This window comes from Atractosteus spatula, chromosome 12 (genome assembly GCF_055471065.1).
Source record: "Atractosteus spatula isolate fAtrSpa1 chromosome 12, fAtrSpa1.hap1, whole genome shotgun sequence".
NCBI classification, from domain to species: domain Eukaryota; kingdom Metazoa; phylum Chordata; class Actinopteri; order Semionotiformes; family Lepisosteidae; genus Atractosteus; species Atractosteus spatula.
Window position 1 is genome coordinate 34,434,006 of NC_142717.1, and position 22,845 is coordinate 34,456,850.

Genomic DNA, 22,845 nt, shown 5'->3' on the forward strand with positions numbered 1-22,845 from the left:
CTGATCTGTCATAAACAAGAGTTAACACATTATTCTGCATGTCTGCACCATACTTACTGATGTCGTTCAGGGTGTTCTACACACAAAGACATCACTAAAGAAGACTTGTACTGCTGGCCAGGCTATGTGAAGTGCTGTTCACACGATCTCACTTGGTTGTTTTGATACATAGCTGGTCCCCATGTGTGGTCATCTGGCCTGCAAACAATGATTGTTTAACTGACCCTTTACAGCTAACCTGCCAACCTGGCATTTCCAATTCAGTGGAACTAGCAGTGAAAATGAAGATGGAGCATCCATCTTGGAGACATGTCATGATGTGGAGTCTTCCAGACTATGCCCATCATTGACAGACTATTTGACTGTAACATCTTGACAGGTAAGAAACTGCTGAGTGTGACAACTCCAGATAGCAAGTTATATATATTATATAATCCAACTTTGTACTAAGTAAATGGAACAAAACTCACTATGACTAATATGATTGTAATGTACTGTATATTTAAAGAAACAGCAAACATTAATTGAATGATAAAAGAACAATATTGTGTATCTGGAGAGTGAGTTTTGCATTACAAAGTTTTGCATTCTTGCATTACAAGAATTATCATCCTAGACTGACAGACCAAAACTAAAACATGTGTCACTGACTTTGCCAAACTTTTTACAAAAGTGTTACAAAACAGTTTTTTGACTTATTATAACATAGAACAATCATTTTTCCCCCTGTTTCTGGCTAAACATGCAGAAAAAATAGATAAAATGTGTTTAATACATTTAAATCTTCAACTGCTAAAGCACCTCAGAGAATCCCACCTTAACAAACTTAAAACATAAGTGGCTTTCCAGGTCAATCTTCTTCCAACATAATAATGGTGAAGGTGTCTCACCTACTCCATATAAAATATGAAACTACAACTACTTATGCCAAACCAGAATTTTGTCTTAACAGTTAGTTATATTCTCTAACAACTGCAAAATATTGATTTTTTTTGTTATATTCCATTTTTTGTATCTACAGTGCTGATGTGATAATTGCTGTTCATTTCTCAGTTCCCAATAGAGCAGAACTTCTGCAATTTAAAGTACATTTGCTTCTCACACCATTCTTTGCTTTTCCATTATTCAAACACTGCTAGGTAATTCAAAAGCAATCTTCCACGTCAATCTATGGTGATATACCAGACATTTGATGACTGCAAATTTTGAATAGACTCCTGAATGCCAATTCAGGGACAACTCTTCTAAGCTTAAAGTAATTTGCTATATATTTAGAATAGTAAGTTGATGCCCTTCCAACAGGATCTACACAACGTATCATTTCAATTTATGGAATGTGTGCATTTAGCACTTCACATATTAAGATAAAAAGCTCTTTTCAAACAACTACTATTCTACAGCTTTGTAATATAAGGTGTAACTGAAATACACAGACCTTTACAAATTATGTGTGCTTGATTGGTTACTCTTGGTAAAGTAAATCCTTCTGAAACCTATTTTTCAGCCTACAGGTTTGGTACTATACACTTTAAACTGTTTTTTTTTTCATGTCAGACATTACATTAAAATGGATGAACAGAAAAAATCATAGAGACCTTTACAACAAGGCATAATCAGAATAACAGATGTTTTTTCTTTTCAGCAAACCAGCTTCCGTCCAAAAACAAATCTTATTCTAAAGGTTAAGAAAAACAAATTGACATACTCTAAGCAGTAAAAAAAAGGGTATGAATTACAATTTGACAAAATCTGCTTGCACTCATTTCCAGGAGTCACAACCACCGTAAAGGAAGTAAAGAAAAAACTGTACTGCACTGTAGACATCATACCATCATTTAACATCATCAATTAGCCAATGCTTTGCATGACTAAAGCAGCTGTTTCCATGCAGTACATAAACAATGCATTAAAATGTAGTTAAGAAGCTAGCATTAAAACCATGCAGTTACCAAGTCAGTGTTTGCCCAATTTCCCACTGACAGTTTTGAAGGTCATATGTTTCCTGTATATTTCTAGATTTAAATAATACAACAAGATAATGCTCTATATTGATGACATAACAGTAACCTTTGTTCTTCACAACAACCATTTTGCTGCAAGAAACATATCTGCTCACATTCCTGAAAAATCAAAACAACATTCATGCACTGAATGTGGGCTAGTGTAGGTAATGTAAGCTTGTCTAGCAAATCTATCTGAACAACTGAAAAGACAGCCACTTGGATGAAGTACTGAAAACTGGACTATTATTTATTTCTTATTTTATAGAGATGAATAATGCCTGACAGGAAATACAGCAGATAGAATAGAATCATGAATTGCTAATATGGAAATATAGAACTCACATTGCACTGTACTTGTTGCTTAGTCTATTGTTTTCTGTTGAAAATGCAGCACCATACAAATATGAAACTTGAGAGTAACTCCCAGGATTATTCATTTCATAAGGAAATAGAAATAAAAAAATATCATATAAAAGAATGAGTGAGAATTTGTAATATGTAATATGTCATGGCTTAAAGCTCCTAAAATGTTATACCATAATCTTAATAGTATTTCAAAGAAACAAGTTATATTAATCATGCATAATTGAATTCCAGAAAACACAGGGTCACATTTATGCACACCTCGAAGTATTTTGTTAAGTAAAATAATTAAAAAAATGAGGATTATGAATTAACTTGGCATTGTACACCACACACTGTATGCAGTTTTTATAAAACAATATTTGAAGTAATTAAAGCCATTATATTTAGGTATGCTGTTATGACCTGCTCTTAAAATGAAAATAAAATCATGAATATTATATAAAATATAAAAGATAAGAAAAACTTACCAAAGAAAAAAACCTGGGTACGTTATTCTTTATCATTCATTAAATTATTTATAGGCTTCTTTGCTATGATTGCTGATTATAATATAGACCATCATTTCTTTATCTTCTGTTTTCATGTTATTGAACATGCATCAAAAGTAAAAAATGTGTAGCTTGCATGCTTTTATGAAATGCCACTTGCCACTGCTTTCATTGTATGTTAGCCAGTGGAAAAATCATAAAACATTCTAAACTTTTCTGGTAAAATGTATCTATTATATTTTACAATTCAATTAAATTGCTTATAGGAAAAAAAGCTAAAAATCTGTTCACTGTGGAAGTTGAATGCAGTAACTGTAAAGAAGTAAAGTAATTGGTATAGGGAAATGTAAATGTCTAACAGTGATACCTATAATTGGTGTGGGAAGGGGATTCCATATTATTCAATAGGGAACAAGTCTGTCTTAAATCATGTTTTCTTTTATGTGTTAATATTCATTTTGAGTAATTTCACATAATGGAATGCATTAAAAACATGATAAATATTGACGTACAGTGATTGTGTCAACCTGATAATACAGTTAAGAATGTGCATGTGGGAAATACATTTCATACAGCAGGGCCATTCAAGTTTGTAATGACAATAAAAAGATTTACAGATTTATAATATGAAAATGCAGATGTTCTAGGACAACTCTAGGTCACCATTACATTTGATAAACATTTATTGTTTTGTTTCAAATTAAATGAAAACAGGTGTTGGACTCAATCTCTTTCCATGACTTAATGGGCAGAGAAGCCATGAAAAACATCTTATTATACAGTAAGAACGTTTTCTGGTCTCTCTCCTAACTGCAGTTCTACAGAAAAATAAGAAAAAACATTCATCTACATATATTTACTAGCAGGTATTAGCATAAACAAAGGTTGGGAGGAGAAAAAAAGGATTAACAAGTAGCCTATGGCTCATAAACAATTTAAAATAATCTTTTTATCAGCTTAGATGTTTATGCTCTAAACATGATAAACATGAATAGCTTACTTTATAAACTTAACCATTATGTCTAAACCATGATAATATGCAATACAAAAATAACACTTTGCATCAACACATGGCGTTAAAGATCAACAACTACTAATAAGAGCATAAACAGATCATAAGATAACATTTATTGACTGGGAGATATGATTCCCAATTGGTTGTAACCGATTACAAAAACAGATTTCCTCCTTTTTTGCCCAGATACTAGGTTGGTAGCAGTCTTCATAAGTAGTTTAGATATTGTGTTTTTTTTTTTATTGTCCAACACCGAGGATAATATATTTACCTAGATTTTGACTGGCAGGCCTTTACCAATCAAATTCAGTATTATTTAGACAATAACGACATTTCTCAAGCTAGACGATATAATAGTATTCATATATTCAATATACAGGCTGGTCCAATCCGAGGACTTTCTTACTTAACTAGTCAGAAAAATCAATGTAAAATAATTCATACCCATGGCTTTATACTGTATGTAACACCTAAGAAATTATCAAGAGCACAGTCTTTCTGTGTTACTTACCCAAAAAAGACTGTTGGGCTCTCTCTACCAGCTCCTCTATTGGATAGCTCGCCAAGTCCCCTCGTGCATGTTTAGTTTTGCAGTAGGTGCAGGCATTAAGACAACTGTTCGGAAAAGGGGGAGAAAAAACAGACTTCACTTTGTTTCTTCTACATGTACTGTACAACGCATGGTCAACTAGAAATTAAGATTTTCCATGTTTTGTTTTTTTTTACCTGGTGATCTTCTTGGTTTCTCTGACTGTATGGAATATATAAGAAGTATGGAAGTATTTTCCTCTGCATTCACAGACAAATGTTTCTGAAAACCTCAGAATTCATTCTGCTGCTGCTCTTGTTAGCAAGATCATCAATACAGACAAGTGAACCTTTTCCAGAGCCAGGCTTTGCTTGTCTAGGCCATGGCATTACCTCCACCATGCGTCAGAGTTTTTGTCATAAAGGGGAGTTGCAGAATAACGTTTTATGAACAGATGAGACCAAGGAAAACCTTTATCAAAGTGATGAAAAGGTTGGTTCAATGTGAAACAGCAACATCAGATGTTCCATAGGATACTGCATCATCACGGCCTGGACAAAGCAAATCATATAACTCTATAGTATATCAATGAGTCCCTGATATCTGGGTTTGAAACACCATATTTAAATGCTGCTGCTGTCACATTTATAATAAAAGCTAGTCATTAATGACTATTGTCATGTTATTACCCATCTCCAAGGTGTTCTTTTTAGGAAAATTTAGGAAATTTTTAGGAAATTTTTTTAGGAAAAAGTAATGTGTGATTGCGACCGTATTACAATGCCATCTTCCATCTAATAAGCCGCTTGAACTTTTCCAGTCAGGGTTTAGGTACAGTAATGAAATAGCTCTTGTTAAGGTTCTTAAAGTCTTGCTGACAGCTGCTGATTCTGAGTCACTTAATATGCTTCTTCACCTATACATAATATTTTATTAGACCATACTGTACATAAAATGATTTAGGTATTCTCATGGTTTGCTATATATTGCTATATAATATATGATTTAGTATTTATTTGCTCTGTTGTTCTACAAGACAGCAGAATGATCTCCAGGCCTAACCCACACCTTGCACGTTAGTTGGCATTTAATTAATTCTAAATTTTAATTAACTTACTGTTTAAATGTATTTCTATATACTTATTTATTTAATTATACCTTATCTTGAAATATAGTACCACAAAAGGTTCTTTATAAAATGTCATTATTATTACAGATTGCCACTTGACTATCACCGAATGGTTATCTCTATTAAAGGGTTCGATTAAAAAATGTAGATGACACCATAATTTATCTGACTATTATCAAGTGCTGTTTACCTGCACACTAAATCAAATAGTACTGCACAGGTGTTTAGCACAGGTTTCTGACCATTGGGTATTAAGACATGGATGTAACTGTGATAAGACTGAAGTTATGCTGATCAGTACTTAACACAAATAATGCATTAAGTTAACAAGTTCGGCATGAACCATAGCTCATGGTGTTGGAATTAAACTCTTAAAAGTTAGAAAATCATGATGGTGGTAGTGGTAATATCGTGAAGATGATATTTTTTACCCTGGACTGTCATTGTATAGTCAGAAGATTAGTGCTTACTAAGAAGTTACTACTTACTAAGAATTACTACTCTAATGTAGTAACTCTAATTACACGTTGGGATATCTACTAACATACAAATTAATTTCCAGCATGTCCAGAATTGTATTGTGTATCACACATGTATCACACAATACATAAAATGTTATTTTTGCTTAATTCTTTGCCACTCAGCTACAAATCGCACACTCATTCTCAACTCCTTACAAAATCTAAATAATTTGTACCCAAGATATTTACAAGTATTTCAACAAAGCAATTCTTTAATGAGAAAAACATGCTCCTTTCCTACATTAGGACATTAAATGTGTAACTCATTCTGAATTTTACCCTGTCCATAATTTTAACTAATATTTTTTAATGATCTGTAATAAACTACAGGGAAGTGTGGTAGATTAACAAGAAAGTGCTTTGAAGCACTTAAAATAAGCAGATCACCAGAACCTGAGAATCTTCTGCCAGTTGTCACAGACAACTGCTCAGATGAGGTTAAAAAGTAGATGTAATAAAACATTATGAAGTCTGAGAAGAGAGGAGTTATGGTGATTGACGGTCCTAGAATCAATCTACTCAGGTGAGGAACCTTGGGGTCCTATTTGATCTAAGCCTTGCTCATGTCCCCATCGTTGTAAATGTCCTTTTTTAGTAAACTGGTTAGAGACTATCACTCCCAGTTTTATGCATATTTTTTATTGTCCATGCTCTTTTTATTCTTCTCATACTTATCAATAATCCAGAATAAAACTTAATTTGAATGTTGATATTCAAATCTAAATGAACGTGTTAAGCAACTGGGAACTTTTCATCTTAAAAATTAATTTAAATATGCAGTTTTTGAATTGTGTATAATATTCATAGCCCTATAACTGGTTCAAACCATACACTGTTACTAACCATGTTAAAGTAGGTGGACTCAGGATGGGTATTTGTGGGATTTACTGGCTAGACTAAGAGATTGTTGCCTTTGTTTTATTCGTTTTCTTTTTGCACAGAAATTAAGCCGCCTCCAAAAACATTCAACATCCAGATTTTAGCTGATCTTATCTTTTGGAAATCTGTCCCACTAAAACCCCTATCTGAGATCACTTCCCCAGATTGAACAGAGCATTAAGGATTGTGTTTAGCCATAATATGACTGGCACCCAGAGAAAACAAACACAGATGGGAGCTTCTTATCTTGTTGTTCACAGAAATGTTGCCCCATACCTTAGGTTTGGAGTAGCACCATTCTTTGACATACTGTAAAGTGTGCCAGGATAATGCTGAAATTAAACTGTAAAGGGATGGTACATTTTTATGACACCTTCTCCAGATGTTCTTGATTTCTTTTGATCTTTTTATAAATAACAAAAAATCTACAAATATCAAGTCACAAATCCATCACATTAGTGATATTAGTGTAATAATAGTTTTCACTATAATTTAGGACACAATTAGGACTTCAAATTGTACAATTGTGAATATTATTCACCATGCCTTCTCAGTTCTTACTTTACACCCCTTAAAACAAATGATGGATGGTTAAAGGAAAAATTATTCCATTTTATAGGCAGGGATAAATTTGTTCAGTGTATTTGTAAGAGTATACTATATGTCTGAAGTGAAAATCTCTTCTTCAAAATTCATTTTCATGCATCTTTAAGCTTAAATGGCATTACAACTGCAAAATGTTTTTAACATTTTACTGAGCTTTTACATGTCACACAAAAAGTGGTGTATTGCCACTAGCTAGAAGATTGTTTTCATTTTCTGTAAAATGTGCTCACCACCTTAATCTGTAGCCAAAATTAAGAACCATTCTAAATCGTTCTGTCTAATGTAAATAAAATATCTTCAGAGTACTATGTGGATTTCCAGAATATCCTCTTTCAAATATATTGGAATATGTGAAGTCTTAAAACATGTAATCACTCAATAAAGAAACTAATGAAAACTACCAGATGCACAAGCCATTGCCTTTGATTCTGACACTGTTAACTGGAGCTAGCTCTATTAAATTGGGAAAGATTTGTCTTTTGTTTCAATTGGAGCATTTTGAACAGAATTGGTCAGGTCATACAATGGTACGAATATGTAATCTTTACTCCTTTGCAATAATTGTATTCTTTTTGAAATACTTAAGAAATCACAGAGGGAAATTCAAAATGCTCTCAAGTTTTTGTGTTTTTTTTTTTTGCCTGTAATACAGCTGTTACTCCTCTGATGAAGCCCAATCACAGAAACTTAAATCTTGGCTAAGAATAAAAAAAAACATTCAACTAAATATCCCAGTGCATAAGATTAAAATAAGTTAGAATGAATAATTACCATGTGTTTATTATATCTTAAGGATAATGTTGTAGAACAGCTACACTATCTTACAAGTTATTTATTTAAGTACAGTATATATACTGTACATACACACACATTTACCAGTAACACTGAATTAACAATACCAGTAATGACAACACGTTAACATTAAAATATTTAAATACTGTAACATCAGCACAAGCTGGAGCAGGTTGTCTCCTTTAAACTGTCTAAACGACTAGCCCAGCAAGACTTTTCTAAAACATAATTAGATGACGAAGGTAAATAATTGCTTAATTATTTAAAGTGAAGGTTGTTGCCGCACAGAGCTTTATCCCTGGTGTTAATTACATATTGAGGTACAGTACGGTGATATTTTAGTTTCTTAAACCAGAAAGAACCACCAGGTGAGAACTATCCTGAGTGCTCTTTTTGTTATCTGTCTGAACACTGTTGGAAATATCTAGACTTGGGGTCTTTACAGGCACAAATTATTGCCCACAGGCTGTACAAGGCCCACGAGAGGATTTCATAAGGCCTGATTCAGCACAATATAATTAAAGGATGATTTGTTAGCCTTTATTGTTTTTTGTGTTTATATCATCTTAGTGTAAACAAGAAAGTGTTAAAACATGTGACAAAAATGGATTTATTAAAGCAAAAGGAGTTGGCATGTTTCATGTAAATGCTTTTTTTATTTTCTTTTGTTGTGTACAAGCCGGTAAAAAACTACAGCAGGCTAACCACACCAAATAAACATGTAATTCCTTAGTGATTGGTGCTATTAAAACACAGGAAGATGCCTTCAGACAAAGCAGCTGCAGTCCATTCCAGATGCAACACTTTTGACTTGTTAGCAAATGCAGATGCACAAAAATGTCTCCAACAACCATTCAGAACGCTGACGTGATTTTGAACTGGACTGATGGACTGGATGGATAATGGATGCAACATTTGTAGAGTATTTTGAAAAGCAATGAAATCAAAAAGCAATGAAAGGCGTTCAGAGTGTGGAAGAAAAGGGAGGTAGATTTTAATGTTCCTTGTAAAAATTACTCCAAGGTTTTGGAACATAAAGGCTTAGGTTTATCAAGAAGCAAATACATATGGATACTCTCCAATAAGCAATCTAAGTTGAGTATCCACAAGTCAAAACAATTTCTGTGTTTCAGTGAGAAGGCAAACCTTAAAATAAAGCTTTGTAATGTATATTACTGAAAGAAATTACTGTTTTTCCAGTGTCGTGATTGCTTTTTTATGGCTGCCAACTGAAAGGTGTTTGTAATTTGAAATCTGCAGAATTCACTACTGCACATATTTCATGCACCAAAAGCTGATTTCTTCAGAATAGCAAACCTTCTCCCCAGTTCGACTGCAGCGAAAGAGGATAACATCTGTCTATAAAATGGTTTAAGGAGTTGGAATTTTGTTTAAAGAGGACCGTTATGTGATCAGGTAAAAACTTATTTAATAAAACAAGGTCTGAAAATGACAAAATGAGCAACAGTATGCTCACCACCTTGCTGTATCTATCTCTTACTGTGTTTTTTCTTTCCAAACCTTTGAAATGCCATTTACTCCAGAAAACAGACTCATATTCTGAAGCTAAGTAAATCTTACATAAAACATATTTACTGTAATATCATATACAAGTTGTAAGCATGGGATGCTTATCTGTGACATGTCTTACAGTTTTATTTTGTAGATGTAAGGGCAGGAACTTAACTGCATTTGGCACAGACTATTTTCTTTGTATGCATGCAATATACACTAATAATAAACATTTTAGCAATTTATTCAGGGGCTACTTAAATGTAACCTCAACACAGAGCATTCGCTCATTCTTGTATTTTGGCATACATCAAAGCAGCATTTCTGAAGAAATAGGTTCAAAGACATGAAAGCTTAGAAACATTGTCTTCTGAAACTCCCTATATAAAATGCTATGGAAAAATACTGGAAGTGCAATAGAATACAATAGCATCACAGGAAACCCATTTCTCTAGGTATCTGATATTTCTGCAAGTTTTAACATGGCAAAAATTGGTTTAGTTATTTATTTACACGTTTTCACTTTCATCCGATGTTTCACTGAGCCTCCAAGGAACAGTAAAAGTACATTTTTCCCTTCCACCATGAGCCAAGTTTTTATGATGGTGGTAATAAAAGCAAATGCTGTGCTTGTAGACCAAGGGATACAGAGATTCCCGCTGTTTTTATATATGATTCAATAACGGAAAAAAAGACACAGCAGCTGGTAAATCTGGCTGCACTGGAACTGACATCTCAATAGGTGACCCAAAATTATACATTTTTCTGTTACATGTAATACAGACAACAATTGATCAGTATTTTTTCATTTTACTTTTTTATGTTTCTCAACATGTCTTTGACTGCAAGACTACAATCAGTCTCTGGCATTTTTTTTACTCATTATATACCGTTTTAAACACTTCCATCCAATCAGATACTCCAATGAGGATACTTTTCAGAATATATTGGCGCCAGCTCTATTAATCTGATCCTCAGTGGGGAAAAAAAATTAGTTATCTAAAATGTCTTTCACCCTGTGAATTACATTAACTATAAAATCTGTTAGCGCTAATGTGGCACTCGAAGCAAAGCAAAGTTATACGACTTAACATCTGTAATGCATTCGTGTTTAAGTGTGATGATAAAAGGCACTTGGATGTGTAAGCTGTAAAGGTTACCCTGCTGATGGACAGTATTTTCAAACCAAAGAGAAGAAAAAGATGGGAAATCCAATTAAAAAACCTTGGACACACATTTACACATGAGGTTTATCAAAATCAAGAAACTGTTTCATGTTTACAATCACTCAGTTTCATAAATGAGCTATACAGTTTGTTTTTCAAACAGATGGGATACAATGAAAACTTCAGCCCACCTACTAATTTCAAATCCCAAGCCCAGTACCCAAATACAGCTTTGATTGAGGAGACACCAGAAGCCTCCACAAACAGAAATCTGCCATCATGCAACAAGTCTGAATTGTGTGAAGTGGGGGTGGATCAAAGTTTTAATTTAAAGCAGGGCTATGTAGCATTTTATACTTTTATACAAGTCCCAAACTTCATGTTTATTGTTACTGCATCTTGCACTTCAATGCCTCCCCATTTTCTTGCATGACTTGACAGTCTCCTTTAAAAGATAATCATCTAATTACAGTGTAATCTGCTACTGATCTGTACTGGCACAGCATGTAAAGAGACATGTCAGAAAGAAAAACCTGGGAGGTTGGCTTTTTAATTAAGAATATATCCTTTACTGCTTTTAACACTTGCGAAATATTTCCCTTTTCCACAAATGACGAGTCTGAATTAAAGCTCCCATCTCTTCAAAAAACAATTTTAAATAAACGGAATCCAAAGCATCCCAAACGATTTAACATCATTCTTAGAAATTTTTACTTTCTATATTTAATGTAATCACAATAAAGTCTATCCATAGACCCCATAAAAACACAGAAGCATAAAAGTTCAAACCTGGTGACTGATGGTACAAAATATATCTCAAATATCTTGCTGTTTTTGAGAAGCAAAAGCTAGGTTTTAGTATGGCTTATAATGTGAACTTAAGTGGGCTTTTGTAAAATTTTTCTAGACTCTTATTTACATACTCTTACATATCTTGACATCTACAAGTTATAGATTTTGCTCTTATTTCTAGATAAGCATGTTCCAGAAACAAGATATCAGAAATGCACTTGCAAAACTGATCAAATGAGCAGAAAATGTTTTCTAAATTCACACTTAAAGGCATTTTTTCATAAATGTCTTTTATGTTCAGTTTATCATACTTTGACTTTTAAATGTGCGCAGTCTTGTAACTATTTTCTGTGTACAGTTTGATTTGATCTATAAGCTATGTTGCTGTCATTAGCAAAAATTATTACTATTATTATCTCAAATGAAATACTAGCTCCTGCAATGGAAATTACTTTTTCTACAAAACCCATGGCAAAAAGTATCCCTGCGACTGTTTGATCTGTAGATAAAAAGCCAAGAACTGAAATATGAGAACAAGAGGTTGCCACAATATAAAAACACTTTGATTTATCAGGATCAGAAAAATTTAATTCTAAATCTTGTTTTGGAGACAAAAGCCATAGACCAAAAGGAATGAAGCAAAAGCACAATGAAACAGGAACAAAAAAAGCTACAAATTTGGAAAATACTTAAAAAATAAATGTTGCACCAACAACCCTTTTTTTTTCACTCTGGTCAGAAAATAAAGTGAAAAAAAATGACAAGAGCTTTACTCAAGCTTTTCAGTGAAAAGTACATAACAAAAAAGAAGGGTTTAGCACAAACTATTTTAAGCCTTATTTATTTCTAGAGGAGGAGACAGACAGAAATGCACTGAGAAAATTCAATTGGCTTGAAAAAATATTGCATGTCAGTCACATCTTGCTTTTTTAATGAGTCTGTTTTTCATTTTTATTCCAGTCAAACCATCTATCACATTTTGGAAAAGAAATGAGTGAGCGGGGGCTTGGAAATTAAATAATCTGTCCTAGCCAGTGAAGCTTAAAACCAGTACATACATTTGGTTGATAAACAGCACAGAGCGGTATTCTGACACAGTAAGGCAGAAGGAGGGATTCGTCCGCCCTGGGTATCTAAAAAAATGTAATGCTTTATTGCTTAGATTGCTCGGACTGCTGACTTCTGCTATGGGTTTTAAAGTGCTTACAAATAGAATCAGCAACTTCTTTCACAGAAATAAAACAAGGTTAGTGGCTTTATGGACCAGATCTGTTCATCTTTCCACCTCAAGAGCAAAGACTCACCCACACCCACAGTATTTCAGTGAGCCAGGCCAAGTTTCTCACTACAACAAAGTCAAAGAAAACACCAACATTTTACATTATTTTCAATAGTTTTTTTTCTAAATATACATTATATCTATCCTTACAGAGATTTATATATACAGTATATATATCCTTACTGTACACCTTTTCATTGTATACTCCTTCTTTAAGCATTTCCTTCTATTGACCTAGAAGCTACAATTTATAATTTAACATAAAAAGAGGAGAATTCAAGACTTCTTAGAAGAAGAATTCTCCTGCTTTTCAGATAATAGCAAAAGGTCTTCAACTGGAACAGCCACACTGAAGACCAAAAGGTCTTCAATTGGAACAGTCACACTGAAATTTAAATTATTTTTGACCTGTAGCTCAGGACACAAACATGTTTTGCTTAACTTTAGCATGCACATGGGACACTTCTTATTTTTTTCTATACTGAACTTGGCAGCATGTGAAAACATAACTTGACACACTCCCTATTTCAAGGGTCACAAATCCTAGTCCCAGAAAGCCACAGTTACTGTATGTCATTATGAATTACTTTTCACACATAGTCTCTGTTTCTCTCACAGCTTACAAAGGATTATTAAAGATGGCTTGGAGAAAGGGTTATTAGAGGGACGCTACAAGCTGCAAATTCCACATGTCTTAAGGTGAAATAGCTATCTAAAGGGGCTGATTTCAATTTTTAAAGTTGTTTAAGATCCTATCTCAGCTTCATGCCTTATGCAAACTGATAACATACACACCGAAAATCATTGGGGAATTCTGTGAATCATTTGAATAATTTTGTAGAGGTCACTGAGAAAGTCAAGGGAGACAAGATAATCACTGCCAGCTATGTTACTGTTTGAATGTGGGGTTCACATTATGCAAGCTCATCTCGCATATACCTAAACTGTTCCACCAAAATCTGCAGCAGTATCATCACCACAGCTGTATCTTCTGAAATACTGTAACAAACTACTTAAGCCAGGTTCAGAAGAATCTGATTCTCTGGCTGATTGGCAAGGAAAACAGAAGGAGTCCTCTTGTTTAGCCCAGCAAGCACCTAGTTATACCTGCCACATCCCCACCTGCGAGTGACTCTTTAGTTTGGCAGGCAAGCTTTCAGGCCTGAAATGGTCTGATCCTAGTGATAAAAACTGAAGAGGTTATTAAAAAGGGTCATGATTCCACAATAAGCGAAAAGTTCTCAGTTCTGATGTTTAGATACAGCCAGTGTGACTTTCTGGCAACAGAGCAGAACTGTTCTCAATCTGTAGCACAACTGGGAAAGTCTTCCCAGTCAGTGTGTAACTAGTATCTTCCTAACTGACAACAAACAGCACCTGAAAGTAATTAAAATGTAAAAATATTTTTGGTGTTTTCGGGGCAGAAGATTACACAATTTTTACATTACATTGTATACCATTTGGCAGTTCTGGCAATCTGCTGCGAGATTGTTTTTAGCTGTCAGGCTTTTGAGTCCAAACCTTGTTAACTTACTAGACAGAAATGACTTGCATTTGGCTTCAATCCCTGGATATACAGATTATAATGTGAAAGAAACAGGAGAATATTATGAGGCTGTTTTGGAAGTGCCTGCGAGATCAAAATTCTGGTTTTCAATGAGGGATCATTCTACTCACCTACAGCAAATGGAAGAATAATATCTTTCTACAGTTGCAGTGCACAGCTACTGTAGATATCTTTAGGGATTGTATCTTTTTGGTTAAAACATAGACGGAACAATGCACATCTTGTTGAGTGTGAATAAAACATACTGTACCACTCTAAGATGCATATACTTTCAAATTCATAAAATTAACCTAAGATAAGTTATAGCATATTCAGACAAATTGATTGAACCACTTTAAGATACAAAGGTCACTGGCTACTGTTTCGAATAGAATGTGAATGTTCTTTTTTTACAGGTGAGCCTTCAGCCACACAATAAAGTGTTCAGCAGGCTATGTTACACCATACAAGTTACATTAATTCTTTAATTAGCCTAAGCAGTTTACAGATGCTTATTTCAAACTGAATTTTTTTTCTGTTTCATTTTTCTTTCTGTTGTGTAAAAACCACATAAGTATCTCCCAAATGCGATTCATGTTACAGTTTCATCTCCTTTGATTTACAGAGAGTACAAAGAAATAAGCTGATATCGTTATCAGTACACTCTAAACATTCAATACGCTATGTAAATCCTATTTACACATCTCCCCGTGTATTAATCTATGGAAATCAATAATGCATACTACATAAATGAAAACAAAATCTCTGTGGAACAACATTTTTAAATGTTTACTTCAATAGCTACTATGGAAAAAAGGGGAAAACATAAAAAATTATGTTTATTAAAAATAACGTGCTGAATGTTGTCTCGGGAATTAGAACTGTTCTGTGTTTAGGATAAAGTATGGAGGTGCTAAGACTTAAAAACAAACAATAAAACATGTAAGTCAGGCAAACCACCAAACTGTCCCCCTTTTCTCACCAGATATCTGACCAAATTCACAAAGAAAACACAGGAATAACAGGGTCTTATACTGAGGTCACTAGTGCCCCTGATAAGGACCATTGTTTTTATATCCTGCTCTACCTTTGGGACACAACCTGTCAGAGGACAAAATCACACAGGAAACAGCAGGCTGTAGCCTTCTCTGCTCCACACATGAATGCTGGGGCACAAGGTGCAAAGGATAAAACTATTTTAGTCAACTGGAAGCAGTCTGGGAAACTTAAATAATTTAAGCAAAATTCCCACTGTACCGAATCAGACATTCTAAATGGCTTCTGATAGAAATCAGGTTTGTGTTCAATTTGCGAGGAAGAACTGTCTGTGGGAATGCTTAACTCAATTGTTTTTAGCAGGGAAAACAGAACCCAAACAATGCCCCCTCAATTGTTTAGCTTCCAAAAAATAATACATTACTATATATTTAGAACATAATCCCTCAAAACTGGATATTGTTGCTATTAAGGAATGAAACTAGCATATTGGCTCATTCTGCAACATACCCCTGGCAACAAGGCAACTGTGAGATAACATAATTAATTTCACAATACTGCACGTCCTTGAATAAATATTGCAATCATATAAACTGCTTATTCAGATTATGAACAGTATTAATTATTATTAAATTTCATGCAAGTCGTGCACAACAGTCTTCAGCAACAAATAACAATGCTTGTTGATGTGAATATCTTTTTATGGATACTAGATTGCTTTTAATAAACAAAATCCTAGCATTATCCAGTCATTGCAGATGGTTTTCAACACTTTTATCTAAGAAAGTATTATCCTAACTATCATTTTAAATGTTATATCAACATGTAAAACAATTTGAATAATTTAATTCTGCATGTGCTTAAGTATTTAAAAATATACATATATATTGTAAAATAGACAAGAATCAAGTCTTAGGAATGATTTGATTTACTAAAACTATGTAATGTTTTTTGTTTTTGTTTTATGAATGTATTATTGTACAGCCATTGGAGGGAAAAAACATTTTCATTTTCACATAGTTTCAAAAGTATTTTTAAGCCTGATTTGGAAGAAGTTTAGGGAGAAGGGAATAGTTATTCCACTATTCTCAAGACCAACTCCTGATGTTTTGGTCACTGGAACTTGGCCAACATTGATAAATTGCCTAACATCTTCTAATCACTATAATTTCCTTAATTTACATAAGAAAAACAACTACTAGTTCCCCTATTTTCTATTTATGTATGATAGCCAGATAAAACAGGAAAATTAATGTGTAATAAAGTATAACCAAAAGGTGTGTCTTAAATTATACTACACATAAGAAGGGTTGCAAATGAGAGAAAGACATTCTGTCCCTTTTGCTTGTTTAATAGTTTAGTAATAAAATAAAATGTCAAACATTAAAAGACTAAAACATCAAAAAGCTGTGTCCTGAATGAGCCTTTACAATCTAGCTGAGAAACCTGTTCCAGATATGAGTAACACTTTGTGTAAAGATGTGTTTCCTATTGTCCATCATAAATTAATTCTATTAATTAATTTAATTATTAAAGAGTTTCCAGTTGTGACGTCAAGTCTATGTTTCACTGCTAAATCTGTCTCCTGAAATACTCCTTTCCCTGCAAGCCTCAGGGATGATTGTGGAATACGACGGCCAGAAAGATGAGACACTGTTTTTATATCTTGTTTAAAAATAATCCTTTATAATGTTTTTTTTCTGATTAACTGTATCTTTTGGCTGTTTTAGCTGCTAAATATTAACAGTTCCAATAACGTCTAATTACTGTATGTACTATTTGTTTTGTCTGTCTTGTGTGTGACTCTGAACGTGCAAAAACCTTTTAAGTTTATATGCAAAATGTACTATGGAACATAAAGCCTATAAAAGAAAGGTTTGAAACACAAATAATCATATGCTAAAAAATAAACATCTGGTAAATTTGTAACAGCCCCAGTGGCTTGACTAGCAGTGTAGCTGAGAAGCTAGAAAAGGATATGGAAAAAAGCTTGCTGCTGATACCCTGATCAACTAGAAACTAACAATGTTAGTTTTTAATAATGGGCACTTTTCAGCCATTCCCAGGCCGACCGTACTGATCAAATGCTAAAACTTAGCATTCATTTGCCTGTAACATGGCCCTTTGGCATGACCTGATCTGCCCAGCACTTAGACATTACATGCACATGCAGTAGGCATCATTTCACACATTAAATGAAAGTGAATTAAAAACAAATCTATCTAAAGCATCAATGTACTGTATCTGTTCACCTGAAAATGTACACTATACTGAAACAAGTCCAAAATTAAGCATACTACAGTAGATACCAGACAATTATGTAAATGCTAAATGATTAAACATATGTATTTGTGACTTCGCATGTACAGGGCTAGTGTGTGCACAAAAAAACACTCAGGTTTTCCAATTCTAATTTAATTATGCCGCAGTGATGCCAGAAATCAGTAAAAGGTTAACCGAATGCACTCTGGGAATGTCACTAGCTGTTCTGCACCTCATTTAGCAATGACAGAGCATACAGCAGGTCATGAAAGCATTAAAGACTTGTTAAGGTTGGAAAAACGGGACAAAACTGCTTTTCTTGTGTTTATGTAACGGAATGAAAAGGCCATTAACACCAAGAGTCAACTTGGTGAACAGTGATATAACTGTACAAGATCATGCTGGCATTTTGAGACCTGTGCTCCAACTGTTGTTGCATAAACACCAACATCAACATAGTCCCTAAATTCTTTAACACAATAATTTGTGTTCCCACACATTGAGTACCAACCAAGGCTATCTGCTTCAATCTGAGAAGGCAATCAATTACAAAATCCAGGGTCTCACCACATCTTAATCCAAGAAAGAGTTGACCAATCTATTGATAATAACTAATACCAAGCATCATTGCTTAGACTGAATGAAGAACATCACTGAAGGAGGCATACAATTACTGCCAATCTGAGTCATGTAGTTTGCAGACTGGAGTGGCAGACTTCCAACATTAATCTATTAAAAGGGTAACAGCAAAGCTATTTTTTTATTTCTGGGATTGAAAGAATCGGAATTAATGAATGCATTTGAAACCACAATGAAAATCTACACGGTTATACGTAAAACCTCCAATTTACATCACAAAGCAGAAAAAAAATTTCCAGGAATGCGCAGCGTCATATTCTGTGATTCAGAATGAGGCAACCAAACCTCCAGTGAGGTGAAGAGGCTCTTATTACATTGTAAGCAAGCAAGCTTGTGAATACATCTCTTTTAATCCAATAGGAATATTGCTCTTGACTTCGAGACAGTTTTGCCAACAAATACAACTTACTTATTAACTCTGCATGCAGATCACATTGGAATATTTCTGCGGTGAAATGTCTACTGTACAACCTTGTACAGTATTCACTCATACATCTCATTACATTGGTTATTACATTGACTAGTGAGCAGGAAGGGCCACTTCCCTTCGTAATTTGCACAAACTCTCGCCCTTGCCCAAGGCGAGACCAGGGGTTTGAAACAAGAGGAAGACTATACAGTATTTTCACAAAGTTCACGATTTTGTGCTTAACTCAGAATTGTAAAATTTTGCGAGACCATTCAATTAATTTATTTTGTAACCAAGATTTAATATATGCAGTTGCCCTTTAGGGATGCAATGGATTCATGTTCACATTTGTAAAACTGACTTCACTCTATCACATATAATTTCAACTTGAAATTTCATCCTAAATTGTTTCATTATAAACATACAAGCATGCATTAAAAGCTGTTAATTAAGCAGGAATTAAGACTCTTAATACAGCTCCATTCTAAATGTACATTATTATTATGCAAACAATCAAATACAATTGAACTAGACAGACTATTGTTCTGATCCAAAGTCATTCAAGGCCTATCATTCTGATTTCCTACTGTAAATCCTTTCTTTCTTATGACCGGCCTGACATAATTCAAAAAACATAGCCAAGAGCAAAAGAAAACTCATCTTAAACTCGCAAACCTCAGACATATGGAAGCATTACTCAATAGTGATGTTCATTCTGAAAGTCTTAGCTTTGGGGACTCCAATAGGTCCCACCTACCATCTCTTTGAGAGAGCTGCACATCCCATTTGTAATGGCCTGCTCTCCAACTGCAAAGCAGATAGCAGTGCGCTCTCTTTCTTCTCTCACATTCACTATCTTTTTAAGCACCACCACAATACATTCTCATCCTCTGTTTATGAAGTCGAAGCTATCATAAGCTTAAGCTTTTGAAAATAAATCAGTTTAGACTGATATTAACTTTTATCACAAGTTGCTATATTTCCCTTGATATAATGAACATTAAGAGTTCACAGAACACTTAAGTACATCTGTACATGGTACTAAAATACTTCTGGTCAACATTTAATTAGGATCTATTGATTTGTTACAAAAGTAAAAAAACCTTGAATATACAGTACAAGAAAAAATAACGTACAGTAGCAAACTGGTGCACATAAAGAACCTACCCTAAACGTTTGATTCAGTGGGCTGTATTTTGTTTGTTGACATTACTGTTTTAGGGGTAAAAAAAGACTAAGGTAATTTCACACTGAAAAAAAAACAGCTCTCACTCAATGCTCTTTTAATAAATCACAGATTGAATTAGAACTAGGGTCATCTGGCACAAATGCTTGGCTGATCTCTTAGTTGGCTACTGCAAAAGTCAAATTATATTTTCACTGCATGCTTGAAAAACCGAATTCATTTCAAGGGAATTACTGAATACTGAATTCAGTGAGCAACCACCAAGCACTTGCTGTGGTCACTTCTCAGCATCCCCCATGTTAAAAATATTTTTATATAAATTCTTGTCAAGGTATCTTTCCCAAAAGAGAAGTAATAGTCTCTACATATTCTGGCTGAATACCAAAGAACAGGGGTTTCCCGTGTTTTAAACCAACGGCCCTTTTTCAGAGGTCATCAATGAGGTGTCAATCAAAGTCAATCTGAGAATACCCTAGGTTTTCCTCCTGAAGCACATGATGCCTTTGGTTAACCCAAGAAGTTTAAAAAAGATGTGAATGGTGTCAATACAGTCTGGAGAAGTTCAATCATCAGACTGACAAAGGCCCTGGAACATCAAAGCCTGTTGGCACTCATTCTAAACCTCTTTGAAGGACAGGTAATGGAAACAAATGAAATGAAAGGCATCAGAAACCAGTGGTTTTCTTTAGAATATTTCTTTATGAATCTGTGCTAAAGATTCACTATCAGTCTTTTACGGTTCAGCTCTTGTCACCTAAAGGTATTGAGAACCAACCATGCATTCAACTTTAAGCATTTAAATGCAGTTTCTGCACAATTATAAAAAAAAAACTGAAATAAAAGAAATCAAATATTTTACAGGGGCATTTCTAAGAAATTACTGTATACCGTAGGTCAATAAATGACTATGGGAATATTATATTATAAAAAGAGAACAAGAACAGTAGGCATGTTTTTTACACAGCACTGGCAGTGAAAAAACACAAATACGTTAAATAGATTTTTTTCAATCAAATTTGATTAATTTTTCACTCATAGAATATCTGTTTGTTATTGTCACTTTGTTTGAGGGATCTGCTAAGGCAAAGATTTAAAGGATTTACAGCAGGCTTTGGATTGAAGGATGGCCAATGGGAATTCACAAGACTGCCAGACCATAAGCTAATGCTTTTTAAATTTCAGATCAGCATGATTAAAGTGAAATATTAAACAGGGTACTAGCCAAAAACACATCAGCTTAGTCTTGTTTACATTAGTTTATAGAGGTTTTGTTATTTTCAGATGCTTAAAACAAATATTATCACATATGACAATTTAGAAAAATAAAAACAACAGAAAAACAAAAACCAAGCACAAAAATAGACTCAAAATGTGACAGTGGAAATTTGAGGGAAAAGTGCCAAATATATATATGTATTTCCATCCTAAACAAAGAGAGCCAAAAATTCTAACTTACAGCTTGCCTCTTCTTAGATGACTGAAAATTACCAGAGATATTTAATATCCCTCACTCAATGAGCCTGTTAAGTTTGACAGTTCCCTAGACAAAGTCTATCAGTGTGCCTGTGCCGTGCAAAAAAAGGCCACGTGGTTATCATATGCTTTTGTGGTTTTGGAAAGAAAAGTTCAGAAAGCATGTGCCCACTGGCAACATGTTAATCTGACCTTTGCTTAAAAACAGTAACAAGGTTCTCAGAAATGCTAAAGCCCCTTCTGGGTTCTGTAAACAAGCAGCATGCAATGTTTTCCCCTTCAATAATGATGTAAAAAAGAAGACATATGACCAGTGATCTGAGCAAAACAAATAACAAAAAAAGATTTTTTTAGCATGAAAAAGGAAATGTTTTCCACCCCCACATCCTTTACCAGACTGTACGTCCGGAATCCTAAGGGAGAAGTATTATTATTATTATTTCATTTTCCGCTGATGTAAGACAAAGTGCTAAAGCTGTTATGACCTAAAATGAAATGTACCAAAAAACTTAAATATGAAAGCTGCCTTAAGTCACTCCACATGCACTTTCATTCACTCATTCCTTTCAGGGCAAACATGGCTCCCAATGATTTGTTCTACTTCAATGTCAGGCCAGCAATAAAATTAAAATGCATTAGCTGTGCCTTCAAAGACACTGGTCATAAAAGCTATAGAGAACAGGACCTGTAGAGTAGAGAACTAACAGAAACTAGTATTAGACCACCTCAATTTAATCAAGACAAGAACTAGATTCAAGTCTTTAAGAAGTGAACAATCTACTGTAAGTATCCAAAACAAATAACAAACATAGAATCACACACTAAAATGTAATAATGTATGATACTAAGACCAACGGATCACACTGCCATATTGTCACTTCTGGGTTCACGTTAATTAAGGACACAGCACTGACACAATAAAAAAATGGTTGCAACTGAAAAGCTTTATACTACAGCATAGGTCTAGTATACCTAAACTTTTACTTAGCAAAGCTTTCAGTTTCCATAGAAAACCTCTTGTTTCCCCACTCCACCATCTGAGGGCTCAAGAAGATAGTATACCACAGTAAACCATTATTATGGTAACTGGGGTTAAAACTCCAAAGCTGTGGCTTCTTAACAACAGGGGCTGAAACAGAATAGCCCAAATTATCATTTAATGCAGACTATAAGGCAGCTAGAGTTTGTTTTAATGTGAAGACCCAAGCTGTAAAAGACCCATTCTGTGAATACTATTTCAAAATACATTTTTTGTAA

The 22,845-nt window shown here is 34.1% G+C and overlaps 1 protein-coding gene across 1 annotated transcript in view; it reads right to left on the reverse strand.

The window, feature by feature from the left end:
• cdkal1 (CDKAL1 threonylcarbamoyladenosine tRNA methylthiotransferase) overlaps nt 1-22,845 on the reverse strand; it is a 406,686-nt gene that overhangs the window by 241,168 nt on the left and 142,673 nt on the right. The window contains exon 8 of the mRNA XM_088929462.1: nt 4,384-4,487. Coding sequence (XP_088785588.1) covers nt 4,384-4,487 — 104 coding nt within the window. The remainder of the gene's footprint in view (nt 1-4,383; nt 4,488-22,845) is intronic.